At 42.3% G+C, this 23,168-nt stretch overlaps 3 protein-coding genes across 13 annotated transcripts; 1 reads left to right on the top strand and 2 right to left on the bottom strand.

Moving 5' to 3' along the window:
* Positions 1–159: 159 nt before the first annotated feature.
* LOC135584124 (protein WHAT'S THIS FACTOR 1, chloroplastic-like) lies at positions 160–5,067 on the bottom strand. 11 transcript variants are annotated; one of them, XM_065165928.1, is made up of 5 exons: positions 3,411–5,067; positions 2,732–2,824; positions 1,207–1,401; positions 1,040–1,071; positions 162–884 (listed from the first exon to the last, which is right to left on the bottom strand). In XM_065165928.1, the coding sequence occupies exon 1, from the start codon at positions 5,050–5,052 to the stop codon at positions 3,523–3,525; it is 1,530 nt and encodes a 509-aa protein (XP_065022000.1). In that variant the 5' UTR covers positions 5,053–5,067; the 3' UTR covers positions 162–884; positions 1,040–1,071; positions 1,207–1,401; positions 2,732–2,824; positions 3,411–3,522. The 11 variants fall into 11 exon arrangements, with proteins under 11 accessions (XP_065021997.1, XP_065022000.1, XP_065022001.1 ...); XM_065165929.1 differs by having other exon boundaries at positions 163–869; XM_065165925.1 differs by having other exon boundaries at positions 160–884; positions 1,040–1,401.
* A 222-nt stretch (positions 5,068–5,289) lies between these two features.
* On the bottom strand, positions 5,290–9,056 carry LOC135648332 (probably inactive leucine-rich repeat receptor-like protein kinase At3g28040). Its single transcript, XM_065165923.1, has 2 exons — positions 6,994–9,056; positions 5,290–6,903 (listed from the first exon to the last, which is right to left on the bottom strand). The coding sequence occupies exons 1-2, from the start codon at positions 8,595–8,597 to the stop codon at positions 5,445–5,447; spliced, it is 3,063 nt and encodes a 1,020-aa protein (XP_065021995.1). The 5' UTR covers positions 8,598–9,056; the 3' UTR covers positions 5,290–5,444.
* Positions 9,057–14,068: 5,012 nt separating this feature from the next.
* LOC103996711 (phosphatidylinositol/phosphatidylcholine transfer protein SFH9) lies at positions 14,069–22,629 on the top strand. Its single transcript, XM_009417679.3, has 13 exons — positions 14,069–14,523; positions 16,848–16,947; positions 18,158–18,424; positions 18,518–18,595; positions 18,691–18,792; positions 18,868–18,917; positions 19,020–19,119; positions 19,244–19,315; positions 19,404–19,517; positions 20,091–20,169; positions 21,441–21,796; positions 21,919–21,993; positions 22,251–22,629. Exons 1-13 carry the CDS (start codon positions 14,306–14,308, stop codon positions 22,308–22,310), a joined length of 1,671 nt encoding a protein of 556 aa, XP_009415954.2. The 5' UTR covers positions 14,069–14,305; the 3' UTR covers positions 22,311–22,629.
* Positions 22,630–23,168: the final 539 nt, after the last annotated feature.

Raw genomic sequence — 23,168 nt, 5'->3', positions numbered from 1 at the left:
GTCCATCAGTGCAAATGCAAAAAATGATGATTCAACATTAGAGCTGATGTCAAATTGAACGGCTATAAGCTTAAAAGCGATCGAGACCTTCAAAACCAACATGAGAATTGTAGTTAAATGATTCTATCATAGACTACAGTGCTGCATCTTTCCTCATCTCTCACGTCTTACACAACCTAATCCAACGATCAAGAATCCCTCATCCCCGATATGATTGATTTTCTAACCAGAAACATCCCTTAATTCCAATGAATTCATATTTATCACAAAAATTTCTCACCAAATTAAGTGATAAAGCATTCCTTCGTCTTTGTCTCTAACAATGTTAAATCCAACATCCCTCGCCTTTAATACAATCAAATTTGACCATAAAATATCTATTTTCTCCGAAATGGTCAAGTCTAGTCACAAAGAGTTCCTCATTTTCAATGCAATCAAATCCCGCCATATAGTGTTTCTTCGTCTTTGTCGCAATCGAATCCTACTATGAAGTGTCCTTGATCTCTGATGCAACTGAATCTAACCAAGAAACATCCCTCATCTTCAGCATGGCCAAGATCAATTGTCACCATAAAGCATGCTATATCTCTAATACAATAAAAATGTCCCTTATCTCTGATGCAATCGAATTAGGCCATGAAACATCCCAAACCTCCAACACAACTGAATCGACCATAAACCATCTGTGACCTCCTAACAAACCAAAATGAAAGTAATGATACCCACCATCCTGACATGGCCAAGTCATCCATCGAGCCAAGCATGTCAAAACATAATGAGGGTAGATGGTAAGGGTCTAACACAAGGATACTCCAGCATCACGCCACATCACATCGTTTGTCACTCGACACATCGATCAAGGATCAGATCTGCATATGGACACACTAAATCAAAGCAAGTCAACTTCAAGAATTCAAACATTATCTCAGACTTGTTAGATCACCATCAACTGTGACTATGCATTTAAAGACTATAGCAACTTACGAATAGACTGAACAGAGCAACATAAACAACACTAGAGAGAACAAAGACAGATAACCTGATTTTTTTTATTCTCCTTGCGCTTTTCATCTGCAGGGTTGTCACGAAGGTTCAAGTTATTAATTACATAATGATCATGGTCTATTAAACTAAATTTACCTGAGGATTATTCTACTGAGCAGGACAAGAAGATGCACAAAACTTAGAATGGCATGTGCAAATTACTTGGTGTGAAGGCATTTCTTCTCCTTTTGAACTAATTCCGCACTAGAGTTTAATTGAAAATCGCTGCTGCCCCTGGGGCTATCTGCTCTTGTCTTTTCTGTGAATACAGGTGACATCGCTTCTATATGGGAGGATAACACATTACGCTGGTAGATCAGAGATCAACAAATAAAACGAAACCTGTCCATGAAAAACCTATCAAACCAACAACAAAGAAGAAAGAAATTATTACGCATAAACTTCAATAGAAATTGGAAATAACTTTCTTATGCATCAAGATGTCCTATTCTTTTTGCAATGTCAAGAGAAAGACAGAAATCATGCAGAAATCCCACAAAGATGTATGATATATATATATCACTATTCATGCATGTGATTCGTATACTCATATGTAATAGTTACTTCATGTGGAGCCAACTGATTGTGTCATATGATTTTGTCATCGGGTCTGCTTGCATCAAATTTTGCTTAAACAGGGGTTGGCATGTGCTTAGTATGGCAGGCAACAGCTAGATAGTCAACATCATATGTTCCATAAACCGACATTCTTGTATATATCACTAGAATGACTTTAGTAATCATGTTTCATGCTTTAGCATACTCTTTTTTTGGGCAATCACCCGTTGAATGGACCTAGCATCCACTTGAAGACATAGAGGTCTGTGCATGTTCAAGGGTATGAAAAACAGTAACAAGAAGAAATTTTGTTTTCACAAGCACGTCCTGGTGGACTTTGACAATTCAAATTACTCTTGTGAAAATGCAACAAGATAGTTTCACGTAATACTAAGCCATGATGAAGAAGATTACAAATGAAAAATACTGGAGATTACATGTATAATTGGAGCAGGAGCTTCCTTTGTAGTGCCAAAGTACGATAGTACAACAATGAGCCAATGGCATATCCAAGTCTTTCAATTGATCTGTAGCTGTGTTTGATTTCTTAAATAGCATTATTTAGAACACCAAGAATAAGATGGATGTCAGGAGAGGATAGGTACGACATGGAAAGGCACTTGGTTTTCTGTAAGCTAATATATAGTCAACTAAGACTTCTATGCCTTGGGGGTCTAGGTTCCTGAATGGCATTCAAGAGTAGTGACTATGAAGCAGAAGTTACTAACCTTGCTGGTACAAGTGAGTCACATATAAATCAAACAAAATGTGCTAACAGAAGATGGCAAAACCTTGCCATGAGTTCATGCATGAGCATTCATACATACCATCCAACTTACATAATGAGAAGGCATTTTTGGACCCATTATTCATCATCATTAAATTTAGAATAGCCTATGCTATCGGAGTTCAACAAAGAAGTAATAGAAGATAGATTTGAGCTGCAAGTGGACGCCATCAATTTTCACTACAGCAGCTAATAGATAGGACTAGAAAGAATGGACAACTAAGATTATTTCCATTTTTTAGCAGAACACTCAGTTTCATATACACTTTAGAACACAATATTTATAACTGCTAAAATCTGAGGATAAAATGCTCTAGTATTGTGAGAGTTTTACTTGATTACCTGTCTGATCTTTTCTGCTTGTGAGACACATTTGATTTTCAAGTTGAACAAAACTTTTCATTTGGCGGTCCCAAAATCTCACCGAGAAAATATCTGAAATGGCATAAGTAGCTCAGATTTGCCAATGGACAGGGAGTACAAAGTTTAGCAGAATGCAATGGAACAATCTCTGAAACAGCATAGAATCACATATTCCATCTTTTAGTTCCAACATGTTCCATGTAACTGTTCTTATCTAAGACAAAAGCGACAAAACCTAGTCAGAATCATAAGTCAGAGCAAGCCAAAGAAAAAAAAATCCCAATACGTGTAATATAGTTAAACTTTCAAAAAGGCCTAGAGAGTTTAAGTCAGCTTATAAAAATTTCGGTGCTTCAATTGTTTGCATTTGTTCTGAAAACAAAATGTTTCCACGTGTAAAGCGTTCAGCAGAACACCAATGAACTATTACAAAGAAACAAGCATTTGACCTAATTTTTCTTGTCAACCAAAACTCCAAGAGTTTGCCATGAATATATATCTATAAGAACTAAAGATGACCTTTCACTTAGAAAACACAAGCAGCCCTTCCCCCTATTTCATGATGAGGTTTCTCAATGAAATTATAATATCAATAATAGGCAGAGAGACTCCAAAAAACAGCTGAAAAACTAGGAAAATATAGCAGATGGATACTTACTAAAGAGTAGCCATACTTGCACAGTGTATCTATAAAGCTATTGAATATGGACAAAATCATCAATCGAGAGGCTCTCTCTTTGTAACCAATCCAGATTGCTACAGGCTCCTATTCACCAGGCTTCCAATCCCCCACTACCTTCAACAATGCCCATGGCAGCAGCTTTCTTTACCCAAAACTCTTCAACCTCATCCTCCACAAGATCATCACCAGCCCAATTGCTGATCTCCTCCCAGTCGTCTCCAATGCCAGCCTCAAACAGGTTTGCAAAATCATCATCCTCATCAAGTTCATTGATGTCTTCGTCCTCCTCTTCATCATCATCACCATCATCAGCGCCGTATCCAACATCTCTTCTCCTCTCCCTCCTCATCCGCTTCCCCTCCCTGACCAATTCCATCAACCTCTCCTTCTCTGCCAGCAGCTCGTCCTCCACCAACAGCTTCCCCTTGTCATCGTATGCCTCCACCAAGAACACAGAGTGGCGCACCCCCTTCACGCTCACGTAGAACATCTCCGGATGGCGCACCAGCATTGCCCTAAGCCGGTTGGGCAGCCCGAAGTCCTTCCTAAAGTGCGTCAAGTGGTCCACCAGGGTCCGCTTCTCCACCGTCATCCCCAGCACCTCCCGGACCACCGCACACGCCCTCTTTTCGGCCTCCTCCGCCGACATCCTTCGCCCTAGTTCTTGTTCATCTCCCGCAACAGCATATGGAGAGACATCCGGCAGCTCTCGCAGGCGAATGAGGTAGTCGCGGTGGCGACGTTTGAGGTGAAGCCCGCGGCGGAGCGGGAGGTGTTTGAAGCGCGGGGGGCGATCGATGATGGGACGGCGGTCGTCGTCCTCGGAGGGAGGCGGACGGAACGAAGGGAAGGGGACGGCGAGGGCGGGGTCCCAGGCAACGAGTTGGAGAGCGCGGCCATAGGAGGTATCGGCAGTGCGGAAGCGGTCGGGGTGGGAGTTACAGAGGCGGGAGCGAAAGTTTGGGGGCAGGCCGAGGTCGGGGGCGAGGTGCACAAGTTTGGAGAGGAGGAGGGAGCGGTGAGGAGCGAGCATGAGGAGGCAATGGAGCTTGGAGGCGAGGGCGGAGTCGAGGCGGGAGCGGACGTGGGACTCGCGGGCAGCGAGGGCCTCGGCGGCGGGGGTGAGGGCAACGGAGAGGAGGGAAGCGGGGAAGGGGGAGCGGAGGAGGCGGAAAAGGGCGGGGTAGCGGAGGACCATGGACAGGAGGGAGCGGGAGGGGGGGAGGCCAAGGTAGGGGCGGCAGCGGGAGAGGACGCGAAGGGGGAGGAAGTGGCGGGGCTTGGAGAGGAGAAGCGTCTTCAACTTGCGGGCGAAGCGGAGCCGGCTGTGCTTGGCGGCGTGGCGGTCCAGTGGCGGGCAGCGGACGATCTTGGCGGACGATCTGACGACGGTCCGAAGGGGGGCAGGAGGGAGATTCTTGCTCCGATAGGGGAAGGCGGCGGGCATTCCGGTAGTCTTGGAGAAGGAGGAAGACATGGTGGTGGGAGGGAGGAAGGAGGACCTATATCGCCTTGATGGGGTGAGGTTGGGGAGAGCGACAAGCGCCATGGCCGTCGATGTTCCACACAGGTCGATTGCGAGTACATCGGGCGCCTGGTGACGCGACGAGGGACACATATCGCCCGAGGCCCAGACCGAAAGAAAGCAAAATATCTAAGGTTTTATTTTCTTTATTTCCTAATTAATGGGAAAATATATATATATATATATATATATATCATATATCAAGCCGTTTGTATTATTATTATCGTTAAAAATGCTTCGAGAATTCCTTCTCCGATACTTAATATCACACAAGCTTTCAGATCCGGATGTTAGACAGCTGTCAACCAAATAACCATGTTAACATGAGTCTTACACCAAATGGATCATTTCATTAGAAATATTTGGAATAGAATTCCCTTGCATGATCTGGGAATGCTGCATCGGTGAAGCAGCTCGAAGGAAAGCAACTAGTGGCGAGAGGCACAGTTTGTGGCAATGGCATCAGGAAGCTCACGTCGATCATTCTAAAGTGGTGCCTTTATCACCTGTAGTATCTGAACAACCTCCGCCATGGAAGGCCTACTCGACGGTATCTGAGACGTGCATACTAGTCCCAGCTTGAGCACCGGCAGCACCTCCTCCTCCGGGAACTCCCCCATGCTCGAGTCGACGCAATCCAACACTCTGCCCTGCTCCAAGAGCGCCCTCACATGGTCGATCAGGATCACGACATCGTCGTCTCCGTATTCCACCGGCTTCTTCCCCGTCACCAGCTCCGCGATCAGCACCCCGTACCCATACACATCACACTTCTCGTTCACCCGCAGGCTCTGGCACGCAAGTTCCGGCGCCATATAGCCCATGGCGCTCTGGAATCTACTGCTTATGATGTGCTTGTCGAGCTTCTGCAGCAGCCTGGCGAGCCCGAAATCGGATATCTTTGGGTCGCAGTTCTCGTCCAGGAGGATGTTCGTCGGCTTGAGGTTGTAGTGGATGATGGGAGGGCGGACCGACTGGTGCAGATGAGCGAGGCCCTTAGCCGTCCCCAGCGCGATCTTGAAGCGATCGCTCCATGGAAGCGGTGGCGTCGATTCGGTCCTCTTGTGAAGCCTCGAGTGTAAGCTCCCATGGTGAGCGTAATCCGATATCAGCAGCTGCAGCTCCGGCGTCCAGTAGTAGCCTTCCAGTTGCATAAGATTTGGGTGCCTCACCTTTCCTAGTCTCTGGACCTCGCGATCGAAGTCCTCCTGATGCTGAACGATGTTAGCTGTTGACAGCTTCTTGATGGCGAACACCCTTTCTTCGCCGACGGAAGCTCGGTACACCGTCCCGAACACTCCCCTGCCTAACTTGGTGGCCTTGGCCAGTAAGGCTTCGGTGCCAATAGCCAAATCCTCTGGTCTCAGGTTGCTTCCGGGACCAAACACCACCATCGTCCCCAGATCCGACCCCCCTGACCTCGTCGAGCTCGAGCACACGCGCTCCAATGCATTCTCCATCAGCCCTGCTCTCCTTCGGGCCGACATGTTGAGAAGAGTGACCGCCATAACTCCAAGAAATATGACGACGGCAGCCGAGATCGCGACGATGGCCGAGACACTGAGGAACCTTCTGTGCCGCATCGGCATCGCCGGATTGGTTACCGCCGGCACGCCGTTGCCGTTGCCTCGGGCGTAAGCGTCGGGGTCGAGGACCAGCGGCTTGGGGACGTCCAGTTTGCATGGCTCCATCACGAGGGGAGTGCAGAGGCCGAGGTTTCCTTGCAGTGCGCTCGAGTCCAGGCTCTGGAATATGCCGCCCATCGGAAGCCGGCCGATGAGCTGGTTGTGCGATATGTTCACCGCCAAGAGATTGTCCAGGCCACCGAGCTGCTCCGGTATCTCGCCGCTCAAGTTGTTGAACTCCAAGTTGAGGATTTCAAGATTCTTTAGCTGCGACAGGGACGCCGGAATCGAACCGTTCAAGCTATTATGCGATAAGCTCCTAAGAAACATCGATAGATCGAATCAGAATCAGTACAAGTACGCGCATCTGCCATCACATTAAAGGAGCACCAAGAATGAAATTACTCACAGCAGATACAAGGACGAGCAGTTTCCGATCTCCTCAGGAATTGGACCTGTCAGAGAGTTGCCATCCAATTGCAGGACGGACAGGCTGCCGGATTCACAGAGATCTCCAGGGATCGAGCCATACAACGCACTGCTTCGGAGATCCAACACCGACAGGTTCCGAAACAACCCGAGCTCCGGCGGCAGCTGAGTCCGGAGGTCGTTCCACGAGAGGTTCAAATACGTCAAGCCAAAGAACAACGCCATCTCCGGCGGAATGGTACCATTGAGCTTGTTATCTGAGAGGTCCAAGGACTGCAGTGTCTCTGATATCCATGTCGATCCTGCAGGCACCGTGCCAGTGAGCTCATTCGATGACAAGTCGAGAACCTGTAGCCCGAGGTCGAACAGTCCCAGTGGAACGGTGCCGTTGAGACGATTCCCTTTCAGATGCAGCTCAGAGAGCTTCGTGCATCCTGCAACCGTGTCCGGGATAGCTCCGGTCAGCAGGTTGTTCGACAGGCTCAGGTAATTCACCTCTTTTAGGCCGCCGAGAGAAGCAGGCAAATTCCCGGCGAGCTTATTGTTTGACAGGTCCACCTGCTGAATGGTCGTCAAGTTTCCGATCCACGCAGGAACGTCTCCGGACAACTGGTTGTCCGACAGTTTGAGAGAAGTTAACGAACCGAGGTACCTCATGGAGCTCGGCAGGGCTCCCTCGAATGAGTTGTAGCTCAAATCCAAGATGCTCAGGTGCCGGCAGAGCCCGACGCCGGCTGGGATGGTTCCCGAGAAGCGGTTGCCGTTCAGCTGGAGGTTCCTGAGGCGATGCAAATTCGCGATGCCATCGGGAACAGGTCCGGAGAAGGAATTATGGGACAGGTCAAGCACTCGGAGCCTGGAGAGAGACCATAGGCCGGTCTCAAAGTCCGGGGAGCCAGAGAATCGGTTGTTGGAGAGGTTAAGGTAGAGCAGAAAAGAGCAGCGGGACAATGCGGACGGAAAGGGGCCCTCGAGGCGGTTCCCGGCGAGCGAGAGGAACCGGAGCGAGCCGCAGGTGGCGGCGGAGAACAGAGAGTCCGGGAGAGGGCCGGAGAGCGCGTTGGAGGACAGGTCGAGGGAGACGATGGAGGGGAGAAAAGCGAGGTCTCCGGGGAGGCTGCCGGAGAAGGCGTTGCGGCTGAGATCGAGGGAGCGTAGGGCGGGGAGGAGGGAGAGGCCCGGGGGGACGGGCCCGGAGAGGTTGTTGTTGGACAAGGAGAGGGAGGCGAGGGCCGGGAGGCGGTCGAGGCCGCGGGGGAGGGGGCCGGAGAGGGAGAGCGAATCGAGGGCGAGGCGAACGACCCGGGACGTGCGAGGGTCGCACCGGACGTGCGCCCAGCCGCACGGGGTAGCGTCCGCCTCGTTCCACGACGCCAGCGCCGCCGTCGGGTCCTCCAGCGCCGCCTTGAACACGATGAGGCCCATCACCTCGTCGTTGAGCGGCGCCGGAAGATCCACGGCGCAGGCGAACACCGGCAGAAGAAGGATTTGAAGTAGGAGCACATCAGGAAGTCTCATCATCCTCTCCGGCGGCTGCAAGAAACAGCTGCCGCTATGCACCGGTGCGTCTCCTTTCACCATCATTTTCCGCTGTCCCACGACTGATTCATCCGAGTCTTTCTGCGGCTGGGACAGCTGCGGAGAGAGCTGGAGGGATCGAAAACACCAAGAGCAATGAAGGCGAGAAGGGAAGTCACGTTCTTTGGGACTGTAGGCTCTTCGTCCGCTAGCGACTGAGGAGTAGCAAAGGTTAAAGATGACAACGGGGTATATATTACCCTCTCTTCTTGGAGGAATGCATGGAGGGAACTCCTCGTGAGACAACAGAGCATTTGCTGCAAGGCGTGCTACATTCTTGCCTGATCCACCGCCAGCCAGTATGTGATGCGCCCCAGTTGGGCAGTTGGTTATCGGCTAATCGAGAGACGAGATATGCTGCAAGGGCAGGTGGCCCAGGACAGCATGAACCGCATTCGCCTCCCGCACGTGGGACCCACTCGGGCGGGTCCTGCACATGTACTGTTTTAGAGTGCGTGGTCCTAAATCCATTCCAAAGAGATCAAAACAAGTAATTTAGGGGAACCCAATCAAAAAAAATTATTTCGGGGAGCCCTTTTTTTTTTTTTGGATCTACGGGGAGTGACATTAAGATTTGATTATTGATAGTAAATTTATTCCATAAATCATATGTAGAAATGCATTGTTTTTTCTTTTCAACAATGAAAAATGATAGGAGAAAGAACGCGAATGCTGACTTCGAAGATGACCTACATAAAAATTAAGATCTATGGATTTTCTAACTTCGTCTCTCTGATGCCTAAATTAATTCGGATAAAAATAAAATAAATTTAGTAAAGAATAACATACCTAAGATAATTTTTTATAATAGATTAATGAGGAAATATTCTTAATATTTCACTGGTCATTAATTGATTTTTTGTCCCTTCTCCGTTGACCGTATTTCCACCTGCCAAGTGTCATTTCCCCTATTAATTAACAAGATCCAACATAAAGAAAAGAAAAATATAATGAGACCACACACCCCCTTTGAATTATCCCTAACACTGTATTATTAATAGTAAATCCACTAGTGATTTATAACAAAAGAAAAAAAAAACATCCACAGGTGCTATAAATGAGGTTTTTTTATTTCTTTCTACAAAATTATATATGATACAAAAGCATGAATTTTAGGACTCTATGCTCTCATTAAATAAAAATCAAGATCTGATGCCACATTTGAATAAACGTAAAATTATCAAATTATATGATAAGAAGACATGGATGATTAGGATTCTAAGCTATGCACATTAATATGGCTAAATACAAGAATGGAAGAGAATCGGTATATCTCATCTTATGTCTTAAAAAGAGGGATTATTTTTATACCTCGAACTTGATCACACAGATTGCAAGAATATTTTTCTTATCATTTCAAGGATTATAATGTGAATATAACAAACAAAACATAAGTAGTGTATGATGTAAAATAATAAACAAGAAGAACGAAAGAACGATTATTTAAGCGCAAATTAAACAAAATTATTGTATAATCATTTCAACATGGAACCTTCGCTGGTATATTAAAGCAAAATAAATTTCATTGGTAGTAAGAAAAACAATACTAACATCCAACCAAGTCCAGTAGTGTGTACCTGAGGTCTCTTTCTTTAGGTCCAGAGTTTGGATTCCCAATTGATGACATCTCCCGAATCTGTACTGATGATGATGATGACATTCTGTATGATAACTATTTCGTTGCAGTGAGCAGTAATTTATGTTGTGCTTCTTTTCTCTGGTCTCTGGTGCAGTCCATGTGTACTTTCTTCTGTGGATCTCCCCATCCCTTAAATGTCAGGTAAATAACACTTGCTCATGGAATAATCGCAAACAAATTGGCTTCTGACCAATCAACATTGACAATGAGATCTAGTGGCAATGGCGTGACTCTTCTTTCCGTTCAGAAGGAAGAACAATGCAAACTGATGGAGTTGAAGTAAGACTTGTCGCAATCCCCATTGGCAATGACCAGACTGTTGCTTACTTCCATTGACACCCTTAATTATATTTTCCGCGTCACTCTAACTGTAAGCGGCATCTGTTGGTAATTTCGTCGAACGATTCGCGGACATTGGCGAACAAGGCACGGCGAAATGATAGTGTTCGACATGGTTCGGCCAAAGAAAGCGACGAACAACAGCCAAGTTTCGCTCGCTGGCATCGCATAAAGTGTCCCTGCCGCCGGAGAAGACAAGATGAACGATTCCTCCGTCTCCGTGCAGGATGAACAGCGAGGAGGGAGACTCACATGCAGCGTTACTGTGGATCTCGTGAACGGCGGCTGCGAGTTGGGGTTGTTGCACCTAATTCTTACTTAAATGGAGCAGTCCCTTGCGAACTGCAGCTTTCACGGTGTGAATTGTTGGCAGACCGACCGCATTCCTTCGTTCACGGCTGTGCTCGTGCGTCGACGACGACGATAGTTGTCGCTTCCACCCTTTTCTCCTTGTTTCTGCCCCCTGCTGCTAAACAAATTAGAGAAGACGAAGAGGTGCAAAACATGTCATTGTCCAACTCCTAAGATTTCCAACCAATGCTTCTCTTCATAGGTAATTAGGCATATTTGAGACGAAGAAGATTTAAATTCAAAACATTTCATCCTAATACCATAATGTACGTCAGCTCGGCAATCAAAACACGATACTTTGAAGTTTATTGAACATACTACTGACATATAAATAAAATATTAGACTAATTTTTGGAAGAAAAAAAAATAAGTTTTAAAATTTTGCGTAGAACACTTCGGTTTTCAAATTTTCTACGAGCACCTCTAATCGTATGAAAAGATGATTTCATCTTTTTATTTTCAAAATTTTCTACCCAATCCTAATTGTACCTCCGCCCGCATTAGTCGTAGTCATGCCTAAACCTCGACCTCCTAATCTTCACCGTCATCATTAGTTGTGAGAGCGAGTCGCCCTCTCCTTTCTTGCATATGGTTGATAACGAGAAAAGGACGTGAAGAGATTGTACTAGTGATGAAGGAGCATGAGGAAGCTACGTAACTCCGGTTGGTCCATCGACCCTCACTATCTTTATTGATCGCGAAGATACTACATAGCATTGCTTGTGCCTTTACTCACACAAGGGTGGTGAAGGTCATTGCTTTCACTTGAGTGAGAGCGACGAGGGCTACTCCATTGTTGGTTGAGCAAGGTGTGACGGGGTCATTGCATCCTCCGTCGTTGGGTGGGTCCCATCGAGGGGGGTAATTGATGGGATGATGACATGATTAGGGGTTGAGCAAAAGACTATGAAAACTTTTCAAATTTAGGATGCTAATTAAAAATTTTAAAAACTTGATGACCTTTTTTTAAAAAATTATCCTATAATATATATGATTATAAAATGAATACTATATAAGATATGTCTTAATTCTATACCCACTTATATCTAAAATGAATAAACAAATATAAACTTGGTCTAATCAAATGCACCCATGTGAAACACTATATATGAGATACAGATATTTTCTATCATTGAGTCAAGACTATTCATTTCTTCACATCAAGTTAACATGCCAGCTCGAATCCTTCTTCCGATCAGAGTCGCTCGCATAATTAGATCCTCCAAAGCTTATCAAGCTTCAGCCAGAGTCGAGTTAAGCCTATGTTCGATCAAATCAAGCCCATTTAGAGAATGTTAGTTTCAAGCTTTACAAGGGCAACTTAATTCAAGGCTTTATGAGAAACCAAATTGATCATATCAAGGATTCTAATCCTTGATATTTACCTATCGTCTATTTTGATAGCTTTATGAGACACTTATTTTCTATTTCTACGTGTCCAAAACATATTTAATGTGTTTAGAAGCATCCAATCAGCTTATATAAATAAAATAAGTTAAGGTCATAACCAAATAATTTACTTTTTAAGTTAATAGTAAATTCTTTTTGGGCTTTGTTTTATGCAATTATTCACTATTGATGAATCTTACTGAATCGAGTATGTCTGGAAAATTGCGAAGCTAGCACCGAAAGCTTTGCATGGGAATTGATGCTTTTCTTTTAGGAAGTTAGCTTGATAGAGGCTTCAAGCATCGTTTCTTCCCCCATGAGAGGGAACAAGTATCAACAATTAGACCACTAGGCTTCCATTTGTATGAAAGGGAAAAAAGTGACCATATCCTTTTTGTCTTCTTTTGATTATTTTGAGCCGATTTCTTTTTGAAGATGCTGTGGCGTTTGTCCCGATCAAATTTATAAAGTTTATTCATAATTCTATATATCTATTACTCAATCAATATATACACGAGGAAACTCATTATGAACGGTTCTATTAGAGGAATTATGTAATGAATTATTATTTTTAAATATTAGAGTGATTTAAGATTCATATAATAAAGCAGGGTTTGGTACGGATGATGCATATCGGTATAAGAGGATATCGGTATATGAATCATCCTTTATAAGGTAATACCAGTGTTTTTATCGATACTGAGGTGTACCGATCGATACCGTTCTGAATTTCGACCGTTATTGAGGTATACCGATTGGTATATACTAACATGATAGGTGAAGATATTTTTAAGATTTTAGAGTTTACCCTAACATATCGGTATGTACCGAGTAGAGCTCGATCGATATTCAAAATATTATAATAAAGTTGATAAGATTTATGTGATATCCAAAATTCATGTTATTGTTCGTTAGAAGATTTATCGAGAAAACCATCGAATGGGATTGCTAGTATTCTTACTTTTATTTTTTTGAAATTGTTAAAATAATTTAGATTTTGATGGTCACTTATTTTTGGAAAAATAAAAAAAATTACTGGTATTTTCCGCAGCAAAGGAAGGCAGCTCAACACGATCCGCTCGCCCGAATCAACGTGAAAGGCACGTTTATCTCGCACAACGTTTTCGCACCTCTTCGGCAGTCACCCGCTCACGCACTCGCTTGTTGGTGGGAGACGAAATGCTGGGTCCCACGCGCTTAGAGGTCGATTTCAGCACGCTCACGCACTCGCTCATCGGTGGAAGAAAATGTTGTGGGTCCCGCTGGTGTCTTGTGGTGCGCCTTTCGGTCGCCACCTCCGCGCCTGGAACAATATAGAAGCCCATTTATCTCCGACAATGTTGGAGCACCTGCCCGGCGTCACCCGCTCTCCCACTCGCGCATCGGTAGGAGAATATATCGTGGGTCCCGCTAGCGTCGAGTGGTGCGCTTGAGTTCGCGTCCTCCTCGCCTGGAACGATGTGGCCGCACATTCATCTCGCTCGACGTCACCCGTCGGCGCACTCGCTCGTCCATCGGATACGAAACGGTGGATCCCACAGCCGTAGAGTGGCGCGCGTCCCTCGGCGACTCTCCTTTTTCTTGTATTTTTGTTCTCGCACCTGCTTGACGTCACCCACTCGCGCACTCGCACGTTGGCCCGTGACAAAATGGTGGGTCCCATCGGGCGTAGACTGGCGCGTTTCCGTCGGCCTCCGCCTCGTCTTCTCGCTCGATTTCACCGACTCTCCTATTTTTCCTGTATTTTCTTTTTACGGAGCAATAGATATACTCCAACGACGGCGCAAAATTGGCGCCAGGTCGCGCTTCCCACGTGTGAGTTGGCCTCATATCTGATCCGATTCAATTCCAATAACGAAGAATTGAGCATATATTCGCCCATCGGCCCCTGGATTCCATCTCGGGGCCGCCAGGAGGAGGAGGAGGATTTGGAATTAGCCATCCGGGTGGGACGAGAGAGAGACAAAGAGAGAGGGAGATCGACGAGGAGGAGGAAATGATCCCTTCTTCGTCGAGGAGTAGCGCATCGGATGGCGCGAGGAAGAGAGGGAGAGGGAAGAGGGTGGATTCCTCGGCCTCAGCTACCGCCTCCGCATGCGATTGGACGGACGCCTCGTCGGAGGAGGAGGAAAGGGCCGTGGGGGTCTTCCGGAAGGCCCTGATCGATCGGAACCTGCTGCCCGCTCGCCATGACGATTACCATACCATGAAGCGGTCAGTCTCGATCGCCGATCTATCATACCATTTCTGATTGGTTTTTTTTGTTGAATGGATCTCGTATGCATGCTAGCGATAGTGGTATTAGGCTTCGATACCAAATTAGCTATACGACACGCGGTTGATTTTTTTCATGTGCGCTAATGGGAGTTTCAGAATTATATGTTTAGTCATGGACCGGAGATTTGATCAGTTTGCAGCTGCAGTTCTTTCAGAAGGTGATGTTCTGGGTTGTAAATGATGGTGATTAGATGTCAGATTACTATTATATATATATATATATATATGTAATATATGTCTATATAGTCTTTTGTGCGGAAACACCACTCAAAGACGAAAGGCTCACTATCACAAGTAGCAGGGAAGTATAACATAAGAAGACCTATATGTCCATCCTTAGTGGCTGATTTATCTTCAATCATGCAATTTCTCTGTTACATGAGTTTGCACTGTGATAATGACTTTTTGTCATCGTGTGGTGTTTCTGCACAAATGACTAGTGATTTCTTTGGTTGCAATTTATAATGACTCCCGACAATCATTGTAGGGAAGAGTGAGCTCAAGTCCGATATATAGTTTATGATGGATGAAGTTGCAACATTTGAGCCTCCATTAGGGTGATGTATCATGTAGATAATATATAAGGCTCTTGGTGTCACAGTAAGTTTGCTCCTCTGTGACACGACCCTCTTCACACTCTACAGTGCTAGAAGCCTTATACACTGGGCCATTCCTTTTGTAGTGTTAAGGCTGTTATAAGTAATACAACAGAAGAGATACATTTTTGACATCTCCCGATACTAAAGGTGCAGTATTTTTCTTAGATATCGACATAATGAAATTGCATTGAGTAGTCTTCATTCTGTTGTTACTATCAGTGATGTTCAAACATTAAATCATCTTATGCGAATGAATTAACCCTTGGATAGACCTGTCTGCTGAGTTTGTACTTTTGCAGAATTTGCAATTCTTGTAATAGATTCTTTTGCTGCCTCATGTAATAGTTGCCCTCTGAATTGTTTTAATTTGCACTGCTGATTGTTGTTTAAATGAATTGTTGCTTCATGTGGTTAATCTTGACTTTGATTGATATCTGCTATCTGTCTCCTAAAAGTTGCAGAATGTAGCATGACAGTTTAGTTCTGAATCAGAAGTTGGAGAAGATTTGAACTAGTTTATAAGGGTTGATAAGTGCACTATTAACATGAGCTTAAGCATTTTGCACTAGTCATTCAGGCTCAACAAGGTTAATATGTTTGTCATTCTATCAGATCGATTAATGATAAATAATTTTATAGCGGACCTAGTATTGGACATGGGACATGAGACATGGGCATGGTGAGTAGCCAAAGTAGGAAAAGCGTATCTTAGCACGAAGTACCATGGTGTGATGGCTTCATGGGCCTATGCCTCACATGCACAATGCTAGAATTTGATATTGGCTCATGATCGGATCTTGACAATGACGTTAAACTTCTAAGTGGAGAGATTGTGATATCTTAGTTTAGTCCCACATCAGAAGTGAAAGAAGATCTGAATTGTTTTATAAGGTTAGATGAGCATATTACTATAATTTAAGTATAGTCATTTTGAAATAGTGTTTCAGGTTCAATAAGGTTAATGGATCAGTTATCCCATTAGTGCAGGTTGTGACCAAGGTATGCAATACCGTACCGTACCGGTGTTTTGAGGTTGGCTCGGTACGGTATGGTACCATATACCGAGCGGTACACAAGGGCGCACTGTAGCACGTTCTGTCCGATAGCGGGCGATCCGCATACCAGTATGCCATCGGATCAGTACATACCATCCGTACTAGGCGATACCATTCGAAATTGCATACCATGCTTTTATGAATGATTGCCTTAAGACATCCTATCAAGGTATCTCATCCAAGCTTCTGAAAACTTTATAGGGGCTGATGTGAGAGGAGAAGGGATTGAAGATAGAAGTCTACATACATGGTTCATGTGAATCTGCTGATTTCTATATTTTAGTATCTCCATATGCAGATTAGTCTGGATCACTCTAAGAATGCATAGGAAAATTCGGATATATAATAAAATGTTTGATGTTGTGTGTTGTTCAAGAAACAAAATGGCTTCATGTTCTTGATTCTGATGCTGCCTATACCTCGAATAAACTATCAACTATAATGGGATTAATCTATGACATATGTTTATAACATCTAGTAGTTTTAAACTGCAATGTGAATCCATCTGTTCCATACTTAGGATTATATACCTGAGCAATTGATCATCCCACCCCTCTTCTTCAGATTGGAATGTGCTTTATATATATTTTATTAATGATTGCTACAGGTTTTTGAAAGCACGAGGGTTCAATATCGAGAAAGCAATCCGAATGTGGTCAGAGATGCTTCAGTGGAGGATGGACTTTGGTGCTGATACTATCCTGCAAGTAAGAACAAGTGATAATATCCTTCTTTCCACTTTTATGGTTATGATTATTGACCATCCAAACTGTCATGCCTATGAACTTGTTTGTAGTCCAGTTTCAAACAGGTTTTTACATCATGAAAGAAACAGTTGTGTTCTACATGAAATTTTGATTTGATTGAAGTAGTATGCGTAAGTCATACACATAATGGTTTTCCAACATACCTATGACTTGAAATTTTAAAAAGGACAGATAATGCAGTAGACTCCAGCCAATGCAACTTGAAAATTTAGTACACACAATATTTTTCTCATTTCTTTTGAATTGCTAAAATTGACATTTATGATTACCTAAGACTGCCAACGCTTAAAGAAACTTTTGATTTCATATCTCTAATCAAACCCAAAGGGCCACTAGTACATCACCTGTAACAATTAAATATAAACTTCGAAACAATTATCAAAATTTGACAACAACAGCAACAACAATTCAAGAATTCAATAGTTATTACAGGAAGTTGGTTTATTGCAAAATTTACTTATTTTTAAACTGAAAACACTTGAAGAACCGAGGGCACATTAGACTGGATTTATGGACAACTGATTTCTAAATATACAACTGTGTGATAGATCCTATACTCGGAAATAAGGTTTGACGTACTGAAGCGTAGTGGTACATCGGTACACTCTAATGTAATATATGTTAGTATGGTCGGTACAGCTCGGTACATACCATACTAACAGCTGGTCGGTACATCGGTATGGACCGATAATGCAAACCATACCTGGAAACATAAGTGTATTCTTTGTAAAGTACAGGAAACTGAATTTAGTGTTTAAACTTTAAAATTCAAAAAATAAGTGAAAACTAGGATGCATGATACATGCGAATCTTACTGACAGAAAGATGAATTCTAAAGACAGAACAAGTAATACCTCTTAAGCAATAAATATGCAGTGAAACACAATACTGCTTTCTAAGCTGAAAATTCTAGTCCCAAATTCAAAATATATAAATATGCTTTTAAGAAATGAGTGATTACAATTATTGAATAGGGTATTGTTGTTTTATGATAGAACTATTATGATTGTTCTATGTCTTCTTCTATCCTGTTATTATGGAACCAGGTTAATTAAAACAGAGAAGTTAAGCCTGCATTATTCTACAGGGGTTTAATTCTAAACTACCAAATTTTGTGGCTTTAATTGTCTAACTGAACAATGTTACTTAGGACTTTGTGTTCGGTGAATTGGATGAAGTTCTTCGTTACTATCCACATGGTTTTCATGGTGTGGACAAAGATGGTAGACCTGTGTATATCGAGAGACTTGGAATGGTCGACCCCAACAAACTTCTTACTGTCACCACAGTTGAAAGATTTATAAAGTACCATGTTCAGGTGATAGAGAAGATCCTCTCTGAGAGATATCCAGCATGCTCTCTTGCAGCCAAAAGGCATATTGACACAATGACAACAATTTTAGATGTACAAGGAGTGGTATGTGGGTACTGGATTTACCTTTCTAGTTAAACATGAGTTAACATTATTTGATGTGACTGCTGTTTCCTCCTGACAAACTTGATTGTCCAGAACTGGATGAGTGTTGGCAAATTAGCTCGTGATGTTGTTCTTCGAATCCAGAAAATTGACAGTGACAATTACCCTGAGGTGATAACTGTGTTGGTTACTGTATGACCAGTTTGGTAGTGGACACAAGCAATTTAACCTACTTCTTTCTCATAATACTATTCCTGTTGTTGCAGATACTGCATAAGTTGTTTATTGTTAATGCTGGCAGTGGTTTCAGATTACTTTGGAACACTATAAAAGGCTTAATTGATCCAAGGACAACAGCAAAGATAGTGGTAGATTCTATGTGATATGTCATTACACCCAAACATGTTTATGCTGTAACTTCAGTCATTTACCTAATTTTGCAGGTATTAGGAGATAGATATCAGAATACATTACTTGAATTAATTGAGATGAGGTTTCTATTCTTCCCTTTAAATAAATTCAGTCACATGCTCTGTGGTTTTGGGTTCTAGACCTAAATGGTAAGTGTTTCATCTTGACTTTGTGTTGATGACAGTCAACTACCTGATTTTCTTGGTGGCTCTTGCACTTGTTCAAATGAGGGAGGTTGTCTTACATCTAATAAAGGACCATGGAGTGACCCTCAGTTCATGGATGTATGAACTATCGAAGTGCTTATATATTTTGATGTCTTAGAAATTACAAGAAGCAACTTTTTCTAATTTCCCTCAGTCTTTCACAAAAATCACCGTTACGATACTCCATGTATTCATCTTCCAGGCAGTTCATTCTGGAATCACAAGCTCGAGAAATACAGACAATCCAATTGATGAAAAGAAATTGACTCGTCAGGTTAAGTCTCATCTCTTTCAAGTGCTAGATGAATTCCAATATTCTGGATAAGACAACTATTCTAATTATGGACTAACCATATTTGCAGGTCCCAATGCATAAAAACAGTAACATTCAATTAAAATCTGATTCAAAAATTTCAGTCTCCCCTATTCAGTCAATTCCTCTGCTGGACACACAGTCAAATCCAGTGTATGAAAATGTGAGTTACCTTGAATGATCTGTCTTCTTTGGCTGAGGTTCTCCATCTGTTTGCACTTGTATGAGAATATTTAAAAAAAAAAAACATGGATTGAAGGATTGTGTTTGTGCTTATGCATGTGTTCTGGTTTTTAGCATGCACATGTTCATGATAAGATGAATATGTTAAATTGTGTTGCAATAAGCATGCTATTATTTTTTCATCCATTCTTTTACACACAATGTGTTTGTCATAGGATTAATAGCCTGCTATATCTGTTGGAAGGCAATACTGTAATCTTCAAGAAATAATTAAGAGTAGAGGATGGACAGAGAGAAGAGAGGGAGGAAGAGGATTGTAAAATATAATTTCAACCTTTTTCTTTAGAGCTTACAGGGGGAGCATCTAACCTAATCATATATGCATAAGCATTTATTACATATACATAGTTGTGCACTAAATAAATATGAGATAAACCTCTATTTTGAAGCAGGAAAGGCTGCTTTATGGTACTTGCTCTCATTGTTAAGTATGATCATGACTGCAAAAGTTAGACATACTTTAACTATTGAACTGTCTTTATGATTCTTTCAGTGTTCTCCGATCAGGACAAATGAACACTTGCCTTCTAACAGGTCAGCTACTCGAACCAAACTCCGTAATAGACCTGGAGGTACGCGATGCACTTCTATTTTTCATTTTTTAAAGTTCTATAGGCGTAACTTTTTATGGTTGTTTTGGAGTCTATGATGCACTTCTATTTTCATGTTTCAAAGTTTTATAGGATTAACTTTTTGTGGTTGTTTTGGAGTCTATGGAGTACTTATATTGTGCAGGGCTTTTAATGCTGCATCCTAGTTGAAGTTTTCTGCATGCTCTTATAATTTATATTTTTCATCTTTCTTGTTGATTGTTGAAAAGTTAATTATATTAACATTCTAGAATCTTGGTGATTTTACATTCACACATGTATCTACACAAAAATTAATGTCTCTCAATTGTACCATGGGCAGCATGTGATATCACCAAATGGTCATGTGGCATGGGTTTCCATGTCATGCCAGTATACTATTATCCATGAGTTCCATTAAGGATAGAATCAAAATGTATGCTTTGGAAATTCCACCCCATGTTCAGTTGTGATGACAATCATATTATTTTCCCATTTTTTGGGTCTAAATTGAAACTTAATTTTAACAAATTTTTGCCTTCTGAATGTCAATGTCTGTATGACCTTGCTGAAAACAGCTTAGTAGAAAGAGGGAGCAAAAACTTGTGTGAGTGGACACTAAGTTACATCTAAATAAAGTATTAGCAAAATCTTACAAGCTTTTATTTTAATAATGCCAATAAATCAGAATAAATTTGTCATTGGAAAACATTGAATCTTTAGACCAATTTTCAACCAACAGCAGAATCTGGAGCCAATAAATGTGACAAGGGTATTAAGTTCACCAAAATGCTGGTTACTGGTAAGCATATTTTGTATGTTTGATCAGCTAATTGTTCCAGTTCAATTAAAAGCTTGAATATAATAAGAATATCAGGTACACCTTCAACAGAATGATACACTTTGCAAATCTGCTTACCGTTAGTACAACATCTAGCATTGCAACTGATCTTTGATCTATTAGGTGTCAAGATGATTAAAGTTTAAACTTGTCCCGTTGTTCTGCCTTTTCAATGTTAATTCCACTTTTGTGCCAAATTGAGTCTCAATTTACTTGCATCATTCTTCAGAAGTTAGCTGCTTTTCAGCATGATGTGCTTAAGGCACCGAACAAATGGCGTCTGTGGCTTTGGTTTTGTCATGAGTTTGAAATCTAAACAAGTACTCTTCATATGTATTTTTTTGTCCTTTTATTGTAGCATCCATGACCAATGAGCCCCGAGCATTTCTTGATGAACCAACTGTAGTTTACTAAGAAGGGTGTCCCTTTGCAGGTGGTTCAGTTGATAAGTTCCTTGTGTTGGTGACTGAAGCTGTCAGCAAGATCATTATGAAACTGTTGGCAGTTTTGTATGTTTTCTGTAGACTACCAAATGTAGTGGTCAATGTGAGGTCATCAGATCATCAAAGATTAGATCCAGCAAATGCAAATTCTATATACCACCTTACCAGACATGATGTCCCAGAGGACTGCGTCCTACAATTCCTGGAGAGGCTGCAGAAGTTGGAAGAACTGGTCACTGAGATAAACAGAAAACCTACGAGGATTCCTGAAGAAAAAGACATCATGATTCGAGAGTCATTAAACCGCATTCAGTCTATAGAGCATGACCTACAGAAGACAAAGGATGTTAGTACTTGTCTTGATTGTTTCTCTGCCTAATGAATTGGACACTAATGGTTTTACCTTCACTTGTAATTGTTTTACACATGCATTTTCTTGGCTTATATGCCAGTTGTTGGTTCATGCAGGTGGTAAAAGTGACTTCACAAAAGCAAATTGAACTGGAAGAGTCACTGGATATCTTGAGAGAGACGGCCTCACAAGTAGGTTTTCAATCCAAGTAAATATGCTAAATTGACTGTAGAAGTGATAGATGAATAATATTATCACACCATTGCCTTGCTTCATAAGCAAAATTAGTGGATTGCCAAGTTATCCCATTTTTCTCCATTGTGACAGCGGGTTTGCTCCATTGCAACCTTGGTTTTCCTGCTTTCAAATTGCAAAAGCAGTCCTCCCACCAAACACACAATTCCTGGGTGACCCATTTTAACATCCTCAGTTTGCTGGTTTACTGCAGGTCAAGTCGTGCTGGTTTAAGGACTGTAAATACATTCCTGGAGGGACGTCAGAAGATTAATTTTAAGTATCTCTACAGCATGGAAACGTTGTGCAGATTCATCTATTGGTATACTTGCTGGTAATCTCAAGGTTTTCTCAATATTTAAGCGGTAGCTTCTCAGCTTTCTGGTAGTTGTTCTGCTTTAGAACTGACCAAAGTAAAGCTTAAGCTTGCGCCATTTACTGCCGAACAATTTATAGAATACAGATTATAGGTCGGTAGAAATAAAGAACAGAATGAAATGAGATGTGTTCACAAGAAATAAACAATGAGCCAATTCTCAAGCTGTACATTCTTCATCAATATTAATGAAACTCAACTGATATGTGATTTGTCACTTTTGCTTGTTGTTTAAACAGAGAATGGTGAGGGTTTGTGCGTACTTCTGTTTCATATATTCTTTCGAAAATTTCAGTGATTGCATTATGAGTAATGAGTAGTGAACTATTTTTTATCCTTTGTACTTTGACTTGAATGCAGGCATATACGCTGTACTATTCAGAAATACCACACAGGAATAGTATACGTTCAAAGAATTATTCCATGATAAGATGAGAGTGGTTTTTGTATATAGGAAATTTCTATGCTCCACTGCCAACTCCACATTCTTGATTGGATGACTTGCCTTTAATTTTAGATGAGCGTTCTATATGTTAATCTTCTTCAATGGGATAAATTTATGCACTTCACGAAGACTAAGAAGAGTAGACTAGTAAACATCACAATAATATCTATCTATGGAAGTAAGCGAACTAAACACTTAAACGGGAACATCTCGGATGCAAGATTTTATGAGGATCCAGCAAATGCAAAAGAAGAATCTAGAAAATTTAAATTTCTGGATTACATTGATATATAATTATATATATATATATA

Source organism: Musa acuminata, chromosome BXJ3-9 (genome assembly GCF_036884655.1).
Source record: "Musa acuminata AAA Group cultivar baxijiao chromosome BXJ3-9, Cavendish_Baxijiao_AAA, whole genome shotgun sequence".
NCBI lineage: Eukaryota > Viridiplantae > Streptophyta > Magnoliopsida > Zingiberales > Musaceae > Musa > Musa acuminata.
The sequence above is the reverse complement of the archived record's forward strand: the minus strand, read 5'-3'. Positions and strand labels throughout refer to the sequence as shown.